We start from the raw sequence: 16,787 nt of genomic DNA, 5'->3' as shown, positions 1-16,787 counted from the left end.
AATACATTGAATACGATTTGGATTTTTAATCCTGAGGCTCTTGGAGTTCAACACTGGAAACTCAGAATTGTGTGCACTAAGCCAAATGCAAAAAGTCACTACACTGGCCTAAAAGATGAGTGAAATGGTCCCACAGTTTGCTGTTCTCAGACTCCAAGATTTTATTCCATAAAGGTTAGGACCAAAGAGACACTGGCCTCCTTAGGAGCACTGATAACACATCTTTATGCTGCATCTTCTTGATACACAGATCTGTAGCTAATAGGGAGAGGTGTTCAGTAGTAGTTAGGTAACTAAACCACTGTGCAGGACAAAGGGTAGAGGGTTTGCATTAACCCCCACTGAATCACAGAACTGAATTCCACTGTCCAACTACATCTACTCTGCCATGAGAGATGTGAGAGGTGCACAAACCAACGCCAAGGAAACCCAGGGGCATGGACTCTGCCTGCACCAGCTCTGCACAGTGCGCTCTGACTCCATCACCAGCTGAAAACTACCTCAGGTGCACCTGCACCACACAGCCACACACCCCACAGCAGACACAGCCCACAAATAAACACTGCCCCGAGGGAGAAGAAATGGAATTGGATGGTGTTTGTAGGTGCAAAGCAAACTCAGTAAAATCTGAAAGTAGACAGCTACTCCAGAATCAGGAGGACAGAGAGGACCTTGCAACTCAGATGTGACAACTCAGAGAGAAATGCTCTCAGGCAGCACACAGAATATATCCAATCCTGGGGTTTTGTAAGCATTTTCTCAACTATTCATGGGTAGTTGGTCAATATATAAAAAAAAAGGAAGTAACCTAACTGATGTCTTTTTTTCCCTAAAAACATAAATCATCGTTCATGGAAAACTATTTCTTTTAAACCATTGCTTTAAAGTCAGATATTTTTCACCATTTTCACTTGCTTCATATTTACACTCTAATTTTTTGTTTCAGAAGGAAAACTTTCGGAAATACTGGAAGACCAATACTACAGACCCCAAAAGCTCATCTGAATCTAAAATAAAAAAAGTTAATTGTAAGCATTTCATTAAACAAAATAAAAAAATGTGAGAATTAACAAGCAACACTGAAACAAGTGATGCAAAATACAGCGTCAGTGCCCATGGTGGCAAGTGAGAGCAGGAAAGCTGTGTGGCAGGAGTAGTAGCAAGCGCAGCAAATGACAGTAATGAGGAATCTTCTCAGTAAAGAAGATCATTATCAACACTATGAAAACACAACAGCAAACCTCTGCAGAGCGTGGCCTGCGCAGAACCAGACTCTTTGGATAAAAGAACTCAGATGAGGAATGCTGTCATGGAACACAAAAGGGAAAAATGAGTGAAAAGGAAAGCAGTTTCCCCAGTTCAGTGGTTAAGCTCTTTTTTTTAATCAAGTTTTCATCATCTGCTTGTGTTATAGTTTCTGTTACTTACTGACTGCTGCAGAATCATAACAGCCAGACAGTTGTAAATAAACACCAAACTATATATTTTTGTAACATGCATATGGTTGCTTTGTTTTCTGCTTGTTTTGTCTTTGCAAACTTCCACAAATATCCGTGGGGAAAAGATCTAAAGCAACCATTGCTTTTATGAACTCCCTCTCAGATCTTCACCAGCTCAAATGCTGATTAGTTTATGTCACAATTCAGTTACTGAGAGAAAACAGAACTTGCTGAAAACTTCTGAAGTTACTTCAGTGATAAAAGGGTTTTTGTTTTGTTTTGTTCTACAGGGAAAGGAAACCCAGCAAGCAAATAGGCAATGGCACTGGCTTTTTGCAGAACCACCAGAAAATCTAGGCCTGACCCTGAATAAAAAACTAAAATTCAATCAAAGTACATATCCCAGTTCAGTGCTCACATGCTCAAATAGCACAAAGTACTCCCAGTTTTGTTTGTTTCTGTACCTACCTGTTTGCTACTGCCTTCATTTGGGTCAACAGGATGAAGCACGTGTCAAAGTCATCAAAGTGAACTCCAGCTGATATCAGAATAAGGTTCTGACTTTGCACCAGAGCAGACAATCTGTGATGTACCACAGAAACTAAAAATGGTGCATCTCAGCCAGCTTCAGTATGGTGCATTCATCAATGCCTTTTAAGGACCTATTAAACCTCTGCATAGGAGGTCTCCTCCAGGAGCATGGTGCTGCAGGACAGCTCTGCTGTCACACTGCTCAGGTGCTCCCTCAATTTGCCTTCTTTAGCTCCACATCCTCTTCCTGCAAGGACTCAGGCAATGCCTTGCAGGTGAGTGAATCCATTTACTTCCCTCACTTCAATTAAAATTAGCTGAGGGGGAAGAATACTGACAAAAAGGAAAATACTTGAAGAGGACCACAGCCATTTCCATGGGGAATGGAAACCAGCAAACTGATTTATGAGGTCAGCTGGAGAAGGCTAATAAGGGCCACAGTGTAGTCAGGAGTGCTTTGATAAAACTCCTGGGTCCAAGTGAAAGGGAGGTATTGTACTGCAACCAAGTACTGCAAGGCAAAAGCATTCTGACACTTAAGCATGGCCAAAATACTGTCTTACATTCAAACTGTTCAATGAGGAAGAAAATCCAGTCTGGCATCATTTTCCATTCTCTTACAAAAAGTCAGGACAGAGCAATGTGTGAATTCTGGATGGTTCCTGCCCTGACCACATGCCCATCTAGGGCCAGTTATGTTTTTGCCCACACTAACATAAACTCTGCTCAACAGCAATTTACCTGCACATTACCTATGACCATAATAAATTTTCTATGAGGGATGTTTTACAGACCAGTGTACTGGAATAAATGCTAAAGGATGTGGCTTCCTGTGAATGAGACCCACACAGAATACAACCCACATGATGTCACAGGTATCTTCATACCAGTACCTCTTAGTTTCCTTAACTGAAAGACAATTTATTCATATACAGTCTCTAATATCCATATCCTGGAAAATGAGCAAAATTCAAGGAACCAACTGAGACGTCAAAACCAGAAAATTGTCCAGAGGACAAACCAGTGAATAAGGGCTCAGAATTGCCTGGTTCATGCAAAAAGCCAGGCTCCAGCATTTATCAGTGCAGCATTATTGTCACCGAGGATTTCACCCAGAAAGTTTGTCTGCATATGCTGATGTAACTCCAAGGGTAACTGTGGCTCTTTTTGGCATTCAAATCAGGATCACTTTAGGTTGAGGCCTACTTGGATGGTAAAGAAAGAAGAGTTCATCTTGTCTAAATGCTGCAAATAACCACGCAGAACAGGGGAGAACTATAGAGCAATTACACAGATGTGCAAAACCACTAAAATATATGATAGCATTTGCCCTGTTCATATCTTCTCCTTAGTAATCTCTCTCACAACAATTGAGATATGAAATGAAGTGTCTTAGATACTTGGCCACGTCTGTATGTCAGTAAATGACACTATCTTTAAGGCAGTGCACTGAGACAGGTATGTGAAGGTGGTAAGCCTAAAAATCAGAGCAATACCTCTGAAGTGCCTCCACTGTATATTCTGCCAGAGTTGTGACAGCTATGCGAAAAAAACATGGAAAAAGTCACTCTTTTAAAAACAACATTCAATTATTGTGTGTGCAAAAGGCATGGTGTGTCAGTGAGCCATGAATTCAGCTTACCCGGAGCTTCTCCTCAGACTTAGTGGATTGCTTACAGTCGGGATGCCAGACAGTGGAACCTGAGGGAGGACAAACACATCTTTACTCAGAGCAAAGCAGGTGATTTCTGCTCATTGCAAGCCAGTTATTAAAGAGAATCTCTTCATTGCATCAGATGCTGAATCTGTATGAACTATGAGAGTAATTCACATTAAAGTCTAGCTCATGGGAAATACAAGGGAAACAAAAAAAATATTCAAATCCTTGGTGTACCTACAGCAGCTTTGTCCTGAGGCTGTCAAAGCACTTTGCACACATTCTTAATTAAAACTCAAGCAGCCTCAAGCAGCAACAGAGTCAGCAAGCACCAGCTGGAGGAACTGAAAGACAGAGGATTCCTCTGGCAGGTTGGAGGAACTGGGCCACACTTACCTGATCTGTTCTCCCCTTATGTACTGCCCTGCATTTAAAAAGGAATTACTGATTGTAAGTCCATTGAGAAATAGGTGTCATACTCAGTTACTGTAAAGTACTACTCAGATCACATCTTCCCTCATGCAAGATGCAAAAGGAAAAGCAAAATTAAAAAATTAAGAGTGCAATAGCCAGGCCAGTGGGTGAGAGGCCAGGATGACAGGTGGTGCACAGCTGCACATGAGAGCCTGTCCCTGGATCCCAGCACACTGTACCTGCCATTGGCACACACAGCACTCCTACCCTGTGCTCTGCTGTGTGGCACTGGTGCTTCCACACTGCATATTCCAGCTTATATCCTACTAAAAAAGTCAAGTCCTCTGCTGTTTGTTTTTCAAAATATGAGATTCTTTCTTATGTTGTAAAGTAGGAATATCCTGCTGTCCTCAAGGACTGAGTGATGTCAGGGGCAAGAAGCATTTCCATCCCATTTCAGCTGTCCTCTGAAACAGAGTGGAAGCTGTGGTCACTGCTGGAAAGCTGCTGAAGGCATTGGCCAAGATGAAACAGAGCAGAGACTAACACTGATTTTTAACACTGTCTGCAGCTGCAACCAAATTCATCCTTCATTCCAGTCACCACAAAGCCAAACCAGAGCCCTGACTGTCTGCAGGGGGGAACATCACCTCTTCCCTCTGCCCACAGAGAAACCAAACAGAGCCAAGCCCAGGTCTCCTGCTGGTGACTATTAGCTCAAAAGCTGCCAGAGGAAACCCCACCCTCAGAGGACAGGAGAAGGATGGGTCAGAGCCCCTGGAAACTTTCTTCTAACAAGCCCTTAGATGGCTTGGTGCAGAAGTAAAGAGCAGCAGGGATCATTTCACTGCCCAGCAGTGCACAGCACAGTCATCACCAGGAGAGGAGAGAATGCTGTGATTCTGGAGCAAGGTCTGAGGTGTCTGGCTGTGAGGCTAAGCTGAGGAAGAAGAAACTGTGCCTTTGGCAGAGGGAAACCATCAGACACCGAGAGCCTTCTCTGTAAACAAACAGCAGCCTCAGAGCCAGGACCCTGCAGAGCCTGCAGGATCAGGAGGGAGCTGTGCCCTGTCCAGGCAGGAGGAGGAGGAGAGTTCAGGTTATAAGGCTGTAAGTTCATGTTAAAAGAAGTGATCTGAGTAATACTCCTCTGAGTATGACACCTATTGCTCAAGGATGAACTAAGACTCAGATTTTAGTTCAAGTCTCAAATCCAGCTCTGAGCTTCCTTCCTGTGTGGGTCTGAGAAAAATGATCCCTATTCCTCACTGTCAGATTAATGGCAGGAGTTGATCTTAGGAGTCTTCCCATCCTTAACAATTCTGAGATTCTTTTCTGTTAAAACTTTCCCTACCATCAATGAGAGAGCTGTCACTGCATTTTGGGCAGTATTTATAACAAACTGGCACGGTTTAGGGACACCCTGTGAGAATGCTGAAAGTGAACAAGAAATACAGGAATGGATACTGGATGTCATTTTCATGGTGAAACCTAGCTAAGGGTATTGGGTTTTGTTCCATGAAATGGTAAGAGATTTGAAAGATGTGACAATTAAAAATCCAAATCAGTGGGTGCAGGCTTAAGAAGTTAAATGTACATATTTTTTGTGATCTTGAACTCTGAGCAACGTACATTTTGTAGATACTATTTAACCAAACTGTTTTGAAATGCTTGCAAGGGTGCAAATTCCCAAGCTGCATCACTCCTCTCTTTTACTGCTGGAAACAGTTCAGCAAATTGTGATTATTTCCATTCTTAACATATGTTTGTTTGCTTACCTGGCAAACGCCAATTAGCATGCTCATTTATTCAGCTTTAAACTTTGCACATACCATTATTTCAACATCAGCATCCCTCTAAGTAAAGGGCAATCCTAGCTCAGCCTTGTGGGGCAGCCCATAAAGGAATGTATTACCAGGAAGTCAATGGGAAAGAGACAGTTTCTGGTGCTGCTTCTTTTTCATTCTCATGTGTTGGAGCAGTGCCAAGCCCAGAGTGTTTCTGCCAGCATTATTCCAATCATCCTTAACACAGAAAGCCCCAGGACAGAGAGCTTGTTTGTCCACGTTCTCCTCTTGCCAGTTTCCCAACATTTCTCATACAAGTTCCTACCACAATCCTTCCAGGCTTCTCTATTATACAAAGCAATACCAGGACAGTGCTTTCCTATTTTAGGGAGAGGACAGTTAGAAGTGAGATGGAAGCCACCTATTTTTGTGTATTTTATCAACAACGTGATTTTTGTTCTAGCTTTATTGTTGTGGTGTTGTATTTCTGTTTCAGAGAAATGCTTGGAATGCTGTTATTCTGCACCCTGGGGGCAATGATTTGGATGGAGTCAGGATATGCATTTCAGCTGAGAGCTTTGCACAGGAAAGGCTTTTAGGTCCTCACACTTCCAAGCAGGCTGAATTCAGCAAGGAAAGCTTTGGCAGCACAGTCTGCAGCACACTCAGCAATTACAGTATTTAGCAGAAAACATCCTGTGAACAATAAAGCAATGCACTGTGAGGTGCTCCTCCCCTGAGCACCAGGAGCATTGATTCATAACCACAGAAAGAGAGGTACACTAAGGAGAGAACAGCAGATCAAGCTGCTGCCAGGTTTCTCTCCTCTCCCCTTTCCTACCACCTGAACTTGTCCAGGACAAACTCCAGCCTAGTTTAAGTAAAAGTGATACCTTCTGTCTTATTTTGATCAGAAATTTGCACCAAAGCCTGCTCAATTAACCCAAAGTCCCAATCTCTGCTAGACTGGTGCAAGTGGCAGTTATTAATTAATGGAGGTGCTTGTTATTAATTAATGACAACAAAGGATGACCTGATGCTCATTTTGAACTCTGCCTGTACTTTACCACACCATCATGTGAGGAAACTAAGATTTGCCAGATGCTGTAAGAGCTGCTTTCAAGTTAGTTTTTCCAGTTTGCCATCAGAAAGCAGCACCTCCCACCCAGCCCTCTTCCAGCCTCTCCTTGCTCCTGCCAAGCAGAGCAGCTTCACCATTTCACATCCTGCTCTGGGCACAGCTGGAATAAGATGACTGAGGTATGAGGTCAGGGAGAGATGAGAGAGAGGGACTGCAAGGAAGGACAAACTACAAAATAAAACAAGTTAGCTTCAAAGGAATGCCTCAACAATATTATCCTATTTTGGAACTCCTCCAGTAAGAACTTCTCAGGATTTCAAGAAATGGCTGTGAACAACACTTTCATATTTCTTTCACTATTCTTCTACATTCCTTTCAAGTACATCAAGTTTTCTAACTAACTAACCTAAGTGCAATATATAAAATCCCAACAGGTATCTGCCTTTTTCACTTTTATTTCTGGCTCACATAAATAGATATTATACATCCATCTACCAACAGCAATACTACAGCAAGCAATAAAAATAACTTAATAGTGAGTATACCACCACCCTCTCAGAGAGTAGGTGGGATTCAGATCAAGGATACTTTTCAATCAAAGAAAAGAGAATATTCTTTTTTATGTGAAATGATCACGAAGAAACCAAGCTTGGCAATAACTGGGAGCGCAAGACTTTTAACAAGAAAGGGGAGATGAAAATAAACAGACAAGAAAGAGGTGGATATAGGAAGATATAAAATATAAAGTACATGGGAATAAAAACAGAGATGTGACCATATAAAAGGGAAGTAGGCAAGGGAAGAAAATATAATTAAGAACTGGAGAAGAGACTGTCAATGTACATGAGGAATGAGGTCTACATGGTTCAAAGGAAATTCACTGCAGCTTCTGGAAGATTTTCCCTTGCCTTTTACAGTTTGGAGTGTGGTCCAGAATAGCACAGAAACTGATGAGCAGAAATCAGGGGAAATCCCTTCACTTTGTCTGGTATCTCATACACCATTCTGGGGTTAAACTATCCATGAGATGTCAAATTCAGAGGCAGCCTAATAAATTTCATTTTTTAGCAAGCACAGGCTGCCTCAGCAAGGGTGCAGAGCCCCTGCAAAGTCACAGTTATGGCCACCTAATAGAGCAGAAGGGTATCAAGTGAAAAAAGATGAGAACACTATTGAGGACAGGATGACTACATGGGGATGGTTTATAAATGCCTGAGGTCTGTGACAGAAAAATCACAATGTCTGATTTTCTTCTTTTGGAATGGAGACATCCTTACCTTGCAGATACATTTCTTCTCCTTCTGTGAACATTTGGTTGCATCTGCTGCATCGTGCACAGCTTGGATGATAATGCTTGTCACCTGCCTAAACAAAAACAAAAAGGGAACATGAGGGACAAATGCATTGCATTGCTCTCTGAGCACTCATCATTTTCTGGCTGACCATTGCCCTTTTTCTTCTAGGTCACCTGTTTTGCTACAACCCTGCCCTCATGATGTGACACTAGCACTGAGAATGTGAGCTGGGCAATGTGGCTTCAGCCCTGAGGTCTGCCCTGTCCTCAGCAGAGGCCAGCAGTGGCTGCCTGGGGAAAAGTCTGTAAGAGAAAAGGCAGCACAGAACAGCCCTTCCTCTCCTCACCTTCCCATTAGACTAATCTGTGTCCTCCTGGCTAGGAGCTACATCATAAGGTACCTGTTCTCCATGATTTGACAAACATCTTTTTAAATCATCTAACAGTCCAAGGCAGTGAATGTCGCACTGCAGTTCGTTTGTGTGAACCTGCTGCCTCCTCATTTTGCCAATTAATGAGTTTTCAACCATTTCATTCCCTGGCCTTCTTCCCTACACTGCTGCCATGGGTATTAGTAAAAAAAGAGCTTTCTAGAGCCACTTCTGGGACCATTAGTTTAATTCCCAGATCCCCAAGTTCAGAAGCTGCACCAGCACAGAGAGCCTGAGTGAATTTGAACTCCTGCTGTAAAGGTCCTAAATACCCTAGATCCTGTTACCCAAATCCAAATCCACTGAGTCATTCAGTCTCTTAAATACATTGATACCATTAATAGGCAAAGCTGATCAGATTTCAGGCCTATAAGGACAGGAAAAATCAAGGCATAAATATTAATGAGATTTCTTCTCTTCAGGAGATCAAAGCAATCAATACATTAGCTTCCTCACATCATAAACCAAGCACAAAATGTCCACATCAGGCTTTTAAATAGAAAAATTATTAAGGCTAGAAAATGACCCTTCATAGTGACAAGTAAAGAATTCTAAAAGTCTTTGAATTTGTATCTGGCTTTCCAAACAAATTAACCCCAAGTGCTTTTTCACAAATATTCCTCATCCACTGAGATGCTATTTGCACAAAATAACTGTTTACTCCATAGCTGACTTGTAAAATGCCATCAAAACCATCTCTTACCTCATTGTACTTAAGACCATTAACATTACTAAACCCAACCTTTCATTTTGTCTATTGAGAAGAATAACAACATATTTTTGGTTCACATATGACATTCATCACACAGGGTTTATATATATATATTAGATGATGAAGTACATGGATTAAAGTACCTGACAGCTACCAGAAAATCACCTCTACCACCCAGCTCTTCTATAGCTAAAGTTGCACCATTCAATTTTAATAACTCCCATCCAGGAACTTCAACAATACAAGGCCAGAGAAGAGGACTCAGTGTGCTGTACATTTCACTGTTCAGCTGCAAAAAGTCTGCACTTCTCTTAATCAGAGCCTGCATTTACTGTTGATTCTTGCACTTCAGGGACAAAATCCACCAGAGAGTAATGGGATTTAGGTATTCTTAGTAAAGCAGATTTAGAGCTATCAGGCAAAACAGGGTCTCTATTAAAAGGGAAAATGAGAAGTCACTACAAAATCTGCTTACTCAAGGAAGAAAAGCTAATGAGGGAGAAAACATAGAAATGATGTTTGACTTGCAGCAACAAAGCTAATATTGAACCGAGAGAGGAAACACAGTTAATGCTTATTCTCTATCATTTTCATTACTGGCTGCCTTCTTCATTTCTGACTCTCCCTAGCAATTATTTAACCTCTGAGGTCTTCCACTAGTTTCATTCAAGACTGGAATTTTTAAGATAAAGAAATCCAGAATTCATCACATTATTGTGTGTAGACCTGTGGCCTCTCTGAAGTTTTGTTTTCCTGGGAAAACTTCTGATAAGCTACTGTCTAGGGAATAAAGTTCAAACCATGTACACCTGCCTCTTCCCAACATCCAGAGGGATCAATTTCAAGTTTATCAGGACTTCCCTGAGACTGAAACAACTGGCTAAATTTTACCCTGGTGTGAGTGATGATGAATGAACACCACGCCCCAGATAACACAACCCTGCAAGTCCAAGTGAGAACACACCCTGCACTGGAGAGGTTTTTGGGCAGTGACATACCAGAGCAGCTGCACTTGTTGTTAAACACTTCCAAAACAGTTTCTTGAGTCTTCTGCCTCTGTAATGTTTCTACAGCTCATGAGTGGGATGCTTCCTACAGCAGGTATTTGCTGGAGAACATTCTGAATCTCAACTAATTCAGGACTCATCTTGCTATGCCTGACTTGCTGTGATCATCTGGGGAAATGGATGCTAAAAATCAGTCATTTATAATGTATTAGGACAGACTTTTGCATCTACAAGTCAATGAAATATTCACACTTTCTAGACATCTGATTTTGCCCTAATAGGGCTACTAAACCCTCATTCAGTGTGTTCAGTGTGCAGCTTTCTGGGATCTTGTGCTGCTGTGCTGTGCTTGAAAAGGTTTGCACCTCAATCCTCCTGGCAGGACATGGAAACAGTGATGAAGTGCACATTTGCCCCAAACATTCTTCAGTCAAGGTGAGAGAGGGTTAAAGGCTCTCTCAGCTGTCCTGAGTGATAGAGGTGGCAGAACAGAGGCACTGGGTTGCACACTGTGTGCACCCAGCTGAGGCATCTCTAACAGTCTAAAAGGTAAACTAAAGGCTTGGGAGGTCCTTGAAGCACCAGTTGAACACCATTCTGTGAGCTCCTGTACAACCTTGTCACCCTGCTGATGCCCCAACGAGCACAGTGCTCATTTATTTTCACTTGATAAACTTTGCTTGTTTGGGGACCTCCTGAAGACAAAAATGTACAGTCACTCCTAGCTGTCAGGGAAGGCAGTGGTGGGTATTGCAAGAATTATTCCAACCCAGGAGCTGCAAATACACCTGCAGAGAAGCTGACACAACTTGTCCCAAAAATCCAGCTGAGAAAGGCCCTGCCCTGAGCATTAACCCTGGGCTAACAGCACTTCAAAAGCCAAGGATTGTATTTTCTGAGTCCAACCCCTCTGCCCCCACTTCCCACAAGACTGACTTTTATTCTCTGAGTGCTTGTAAAGCTCTAGGCTGATTAAATAAATGTTTTCCTCTTTGGTGAACGTGAGAGCTTAAGATTTCCTATTACTCATGCCTTCAGCTCTGTCCTTCCTTCCAGAACAACAGTGAACAAGAGCCAGAGAGAACAATAACAAGAATCACACTAGGAGAGCTCACATGCCAGTGGGTCTGCTAGAGGAAGAACTAATTACCAACAGACATGTTCTGCTGGCCAAAGGACACAATTAAGTGCATATTTGTTGTGTTACATTTGCACAGCTGCACTCTCCTTTCAGAGATAACTCAGTAGTCACTGACAGAGAACTATTAAACACGTAGAAAGCTTTACTTTTCTCTTTAAATACTACCAAAACTATTATGTAGTTGAAAGAGTATCTGAGAGTCTGAGAGTAAAAGCACTTCCCTCTTTTCCTTTTTTTTTTTTAGTTTTTATGAACAGTTTTTATAGGCCCATTTGAGAGACAAGCCTATCTAATACCTATTCCTGCTATGGCTCTGAGGAGAATGACTTGATTTCTTAACTCTCCTAAGGACTTTGCAGCAGCACAAAGAATAATTCAGACTCATCTTTTAAATCCCTTAAGGAATGTCATGAATTGTAAAACAGGAACTGTGGCAGTAGCCCACCATTTCCAGTGAAGCTTTATTTTAATTACTTGCAGAGGTCACAGAACCTTCAACCCTGTTTGATGTTCAGTGTAACATCAAATTCCATTGTTTCCTTCTCTGCAGGCTTCTGTGATCTCACGAGTGGCTGGAATAGCATAAACACCATGAAGACCAAAATTTGCTTCTAATAACATCCTGACCCAAACTGTCCACTCATTTTTCCCAGGCTCTTATCTGTTGAGCAAGTCACTACAAATATCTATGCTCAAAAAAAAAAAAAAAAAAAAGTGCAGTTTCTTTGCTTCCAAAGGATTTCAGAATCTACCATAAGTATCTTTATTATTCCCAATGGAAGGAAAGTGTAATAATTTTTTTTTTTAATTAGTCCTTGTCTAATATGCATCTTTAACATTTGCACCTTCTAAAGCTGTTTTTTACACTCCTGTCACAACACCTCAATAGAAGCAGCTCTCAGCAGAGGCTCTGCCCCTGTTCAACCTGCAGGAGGAGGGAGCAGCAGGAAGCAGAGCTCACACTGGCAGTTCCCAAGCTGGGGGAGCTGCGACAGACAGGACTGGGGGAAGTGGGAAATGGAGCGTGAGGCTGTGAGTGTAAATCTGAATGACAACAGGCATGGGAGAGACATGGGAGACCCTCTGAGCCCACCACTGATTGCTGGGCTGCCTTGGGGGAGACAAAACCCCAGCTGCCCTGCTGGTATGAGCACTTGCACTGTTAATTCATGCCCAGTGGCTGATTTTATACAAAAAATACTTCCCAGCATTCCAACAGTGACTGACAATGTCATGCTAGTACATTCCTTAATGGATGGACCGTACTAAACTTTGTAACTTATTAATGTTAATTCTATCCACACACAATAGTGTCACACCCATCAGCTGCAATTATTCACTGCATGGAATACAGGTTTCCTTATAGCAGAGATGTGAGTAATCACTCAGGCTAAATCCCCAGCTGTGAAACCGCTCTACTGGCATGAAGAAACAGCTCTTGTGGCAGCTGAACACCACCTGCACTTGGTTTAGAAAGATCCTAGAAGTTACTTATGATTGCACTGTCAGCTCTTCTTTGAGTTCTCACTTTCCTGCAACACCCAAAGTTGAGCAAGCTGCACACACAGGTGAGATGTTCAGCTGTCCATTATGGTCTTTATGGAGCTCCTCATTCTGTCTTTACAGGGCAAATCCACCTATTGCTACACACAGCACCAAAGCTGAGAATTCATGTTACTTGCACAGTTAACAGCAGGTCAGTACAGAGAAGGGAATTCAACTAAACTAAGAAATGCACCCACAGGAGCCCAAAGTGGCTGGCTAGAACCTTGTGAGCAGTACAAAGGAGCAAAGCAGCTGCAAACACAGCTCTACTGCCTACTGCCAGGAGTGAGTGCAGCATCATCTCTGTTAGGATCTTATGTCAGATTTATGCACCAGAAACCTAATCCCATAACTGAATATGTAGTCAATCAGAAGCAATCCAGAAGAAATATATGCACTGTATTTTATATTTTGCTAAGTTTCATTTGTATCTAATAATTTGTATCTATAATACAAATCTGTGAATTCACTGCCTTCATTACCTCTATTTTAGGTGCATATGAAGGCAAAATCCAGCACCCACCATTTAATTTTCTTTTAAACTCCATGTATTGCAAAGATTATTTTTTACTTCTGAACTACTCAGCAGCAAGTATCTGACACAAATCTTTTCTCTATTTCTCAACAATGCTGGAACAGCTCCAGTTTATAAGTACAGGTGTGGGCTTTCTATATCTTCTGTAATCTTAAGGCTCCACAAAGCATTAGATAAGTAAATATTCCTTTATCTTGCATTCATTTTGTCCAGCATGATTTTTGACATGAAAAGATACTTCAGAAACTGAAGGACCTGCTTCCAACCACATTCATATTGGATTTGTAATTAGAATTAACCAGCAGAGTTACTTTACAGTAACTCCACCATAGTGGAGTTAACCAGTTTGTAATTAGAATGAACCAGCAAAGCTACTTTACAGTAACTATAGTGCCAAGGCCTTTCCAAACAGCCTAATGCTGGAATGGCTGTAATTCTGACTCCAGCAGGCAGAGAGCCCCTGTGCTGACTGCAGGAGTGCAGTGCAGGAGTGCTGAGCTGCAGCGAGTGTCCTGTGTCTGCAGCACGGTGTGAAACCATTCCAGCCCCTCTGCTCCAGGCTGCTGAGAGCAGAGCAGAGCCCCTGGCCTGGTCCAGTGCCGAGTGCCAGCCCTGTGGCACAAGTGAAGGGACAGCAGGGAGCCCTGGGAATGGGTTTGGGGCCGGATACCCACGATATCCAACCTTCCACAACACCGGGAATCTCCCGCTTCCCAAATCCTCCTCCAGTTCTCTCCCATTAGGGGATGAGAGCCACTGAGTTAGCAGGAATTTGGAACTGAGCAGGGAGACACCACCCTGCTTCTCCTTTTAGCTCTGCACATGAAGTGATTGTTGGTCCCTCAACCTTTTCCTCAAATAACAGAGCCTGATGTTGTGCAGGTCACATCCACTGCAGCTGCATTTGCAGTGCTGCAACAACAGCTCCCAAATGAAAGCAGCTTGAACTTAAAAGAACTTCCTCAGTCAGTAGAAATACAGCTGACTCCAACCTGCTGAAATTTAGCTAGAAAGCTAGTAACAAACCTCCTCTGTATCTTAAAAAAACTCAACATTTATTATTTATTATTGTTTCATAAATCAGAAAGTTTTGCACCCGACAGCAGGTAACAAATATTGGACCTCATCCTAATATAAAATCTTTTTAGCATTTTCAAAAATTAGCATGCATCTCCAAAGATGATTTGATTGAATGTATGGACAAACAGAAATAGAGAGCAGTGTTAGATATGTATAGATAATTATACATGCATGTGGCATTTGGAAGGAACATACATATTCCTAGATCTTAAAGTAACCATAAAAGGAAAACCAAACAATTTTAAGATGTTCTGCTGTGGGTGCAAATCATAAGAACTGAGATAATATTAACTAAAGAGAAAAAACAAGGCAATGACTAAGTAATTAAATTAAATATAACTAGTTGGAAAGATAAATTTAGCAAAGAAATAACCAGGGACACTATGTTTAAAGACATTAAAAATCTTTATTACAGTACGATGTGAAAAAAACAAAAACAGATCAGGCAAAATTCCCTTGTTAGCTGTAGATGAAAAATGATGAAAAATGACATAAAAAAGGCAGGTGTATTCAGGATGTGTATCTTTAGGGTCTGAATTTGACAATGCCAATTTCCTGTTTGATACTGTTTCTTGAGCAAGATATTTTTTAACAGCGTTTTTAACAAACCAAGATTTACAAATTATTCAAGACCTGAATAATTTGAACTCAAAGAGGCTTAAGGAAAATGTAGCAAGGCATTGCTGAGGCAGATGGCCCTGATAGCAGGGGAGGCTCTGCTGAGCCAGATACCTCAGAGATCACTTCCTTCAACCCACAGCATGAGGTACCACTGGCCAAGGCAAGAGCACAAAACCTGCCCTGGTAAAGCTGCTGGTGACTCACAGGCAGGGCTTGTTTAAGCCATCTAAACCAACCAAGTGTGTTCTAACAGACTGATGGAAAATATCTGCAGATGGAGAAGGCAAGGCCCTGTGAGACTGAGCCATGGCTTGGGCAACAGCAAGGGACAGAGGAGTAGGGGAACATCATTAAAATCTCCCAGGAAAGGCTGTCACAGAGTACCTGACAGGACCTGTTCTTCTGATCATTTATACATGTACAAAAAGAATATAAAGGAAAAGCAGAAAAAATTATATAGCACTGGTGGGTGTGTCCACGTGGATTTGCAGAAGGGAATAAAGGAAAAGCAGAAAAAATTATATAGCACTGGTGGGCGTGTCCACGTGGATTTGCAGAAGGGAATTCAGTGCAGAACCATCAGCACAAGGTGAGCCTTCAGCTGTGGTCCTGAAGGACTCAGAGTCAAATCAGTACTCAGATAAAGGCTTCAGAGGGCACCAGGTCACAATGACAGGTGATGAAAAGCAGAGAAAGGATGGAATAGCAGGAAAGAGCAGGAGCTTTTCAATCGCACTGAAAACACTGTGGCATCAAAAAGCTGGAATTAGACAAATTTAACCTCAAAACAAGGTGAAGTTTCTAAAAAGCAAAGGTAATTTAAGCAGCATGAGGGAAAATTTTTGGCCTTGCAATTGTTCTTCCATTTTCATGACTAGGTAATTTCCCAAAGGATAAGCTTCCATTTGGTTTCCAGGGAAAAGCTCTGATTTTGAAAAGAGAAGGTCAAGCAAGATGACTTTAACAGTGCTTCTGACCTTAAAATCCATTCCAATGGGCATTTCAGAGAGAGAAGATTTTGCAAGTGTATCAGGCAGCTCCTAGGGAGCACAGGTCACACTGGAAAAATTTCCAAGAGAGTTAAATCAGTTCACTGAGACCTGTCTTGGCTAAACAGCAAAATCCCTTGGAGCCAGAAGGCAGCTTTGGCTGATCTGACCTGTGGCTCACTGAGACAGGTCCAGGGCAAGGCCAGGGGAAGTTCTGGGGCTGGGTGAGCTGCATCAGCCCCAAAATTGCTGCTGACCCTGAGAGCTCAGCACTGTGGCAGGGCTCTGTGCCCTGGGGAAGGCTGGGAGAACAGCTCCAGGAAACATTCATGTTAAACTGTTCAATGGGCAAGTTCAAACCACCTCTGACTGGTGAAGAAAGCGAGAGCTTGGGAGTTTAAGCAACTCACCCAGGACCAAAATTAATGCTTCCAGCAGAGCCAAGCAGAGAAAAATTCTCAGAAAACCAGCCTGGGACAGCACTAGACCTAAGTACCTGTAGCCAATTTTCTTGTTCATCTCC

General features: G+C 42.2%; 1 protein-coding gene across 7 annotated transcripts in view; it reads right to left on the bottom strand.

Moving 5' to 3' along the window:
• Positions 1 to 16,787, bottom strand: part of ABLIM1 (actin binding LIM protein 1) — a 190,751-nt gene that overhangs the window by 43,416 nt on the left and 130,548 nt on the right. For all 7 annotated transcript variants that reach the window (XM_077182837.1, XM_077182840.1, XM_077182839.1 and 4 more), the window contains exons 7-9: positions 8,187 to 8,274; positions 3,613 to 3,671; positions 1,242 to 1,304 (exon numbers count right to left, since the gene is read on the bottom strand). In XM_077182837.1, the coding sequence (XP_077038952.1) occupies positions 1,242 to 1,304; positions 3,613 to 3,671; positions 8,187 to 8,274 (210 nt within the window). The remainder of the gene's footprint in view (positions 1 to 1,241; positions 1,305 to 3,612; positions 3,672 to 8,186; positions 8,275 to 16,787) is intronic.

This window comes from Agelaius phoeniceus, chromosome 9 (genome assembly GCF_051311805.1).
Source record: "Agelaius phoeniceus isolate bAgePho1 chromosome 9, bAgePho1.hap1, whole genome shotgun sequence".
Lineage (NCBI taxonomy): Eukaryota > Metazoa > Chordata > Aves > Passeriformes > Icteridae > Agelaius > Agelaius phoeniceus.
Note: the sequence above shows the minus strand (reverse complement) of the source record. Positions and strands in the feature narration are given on the sequence as shown.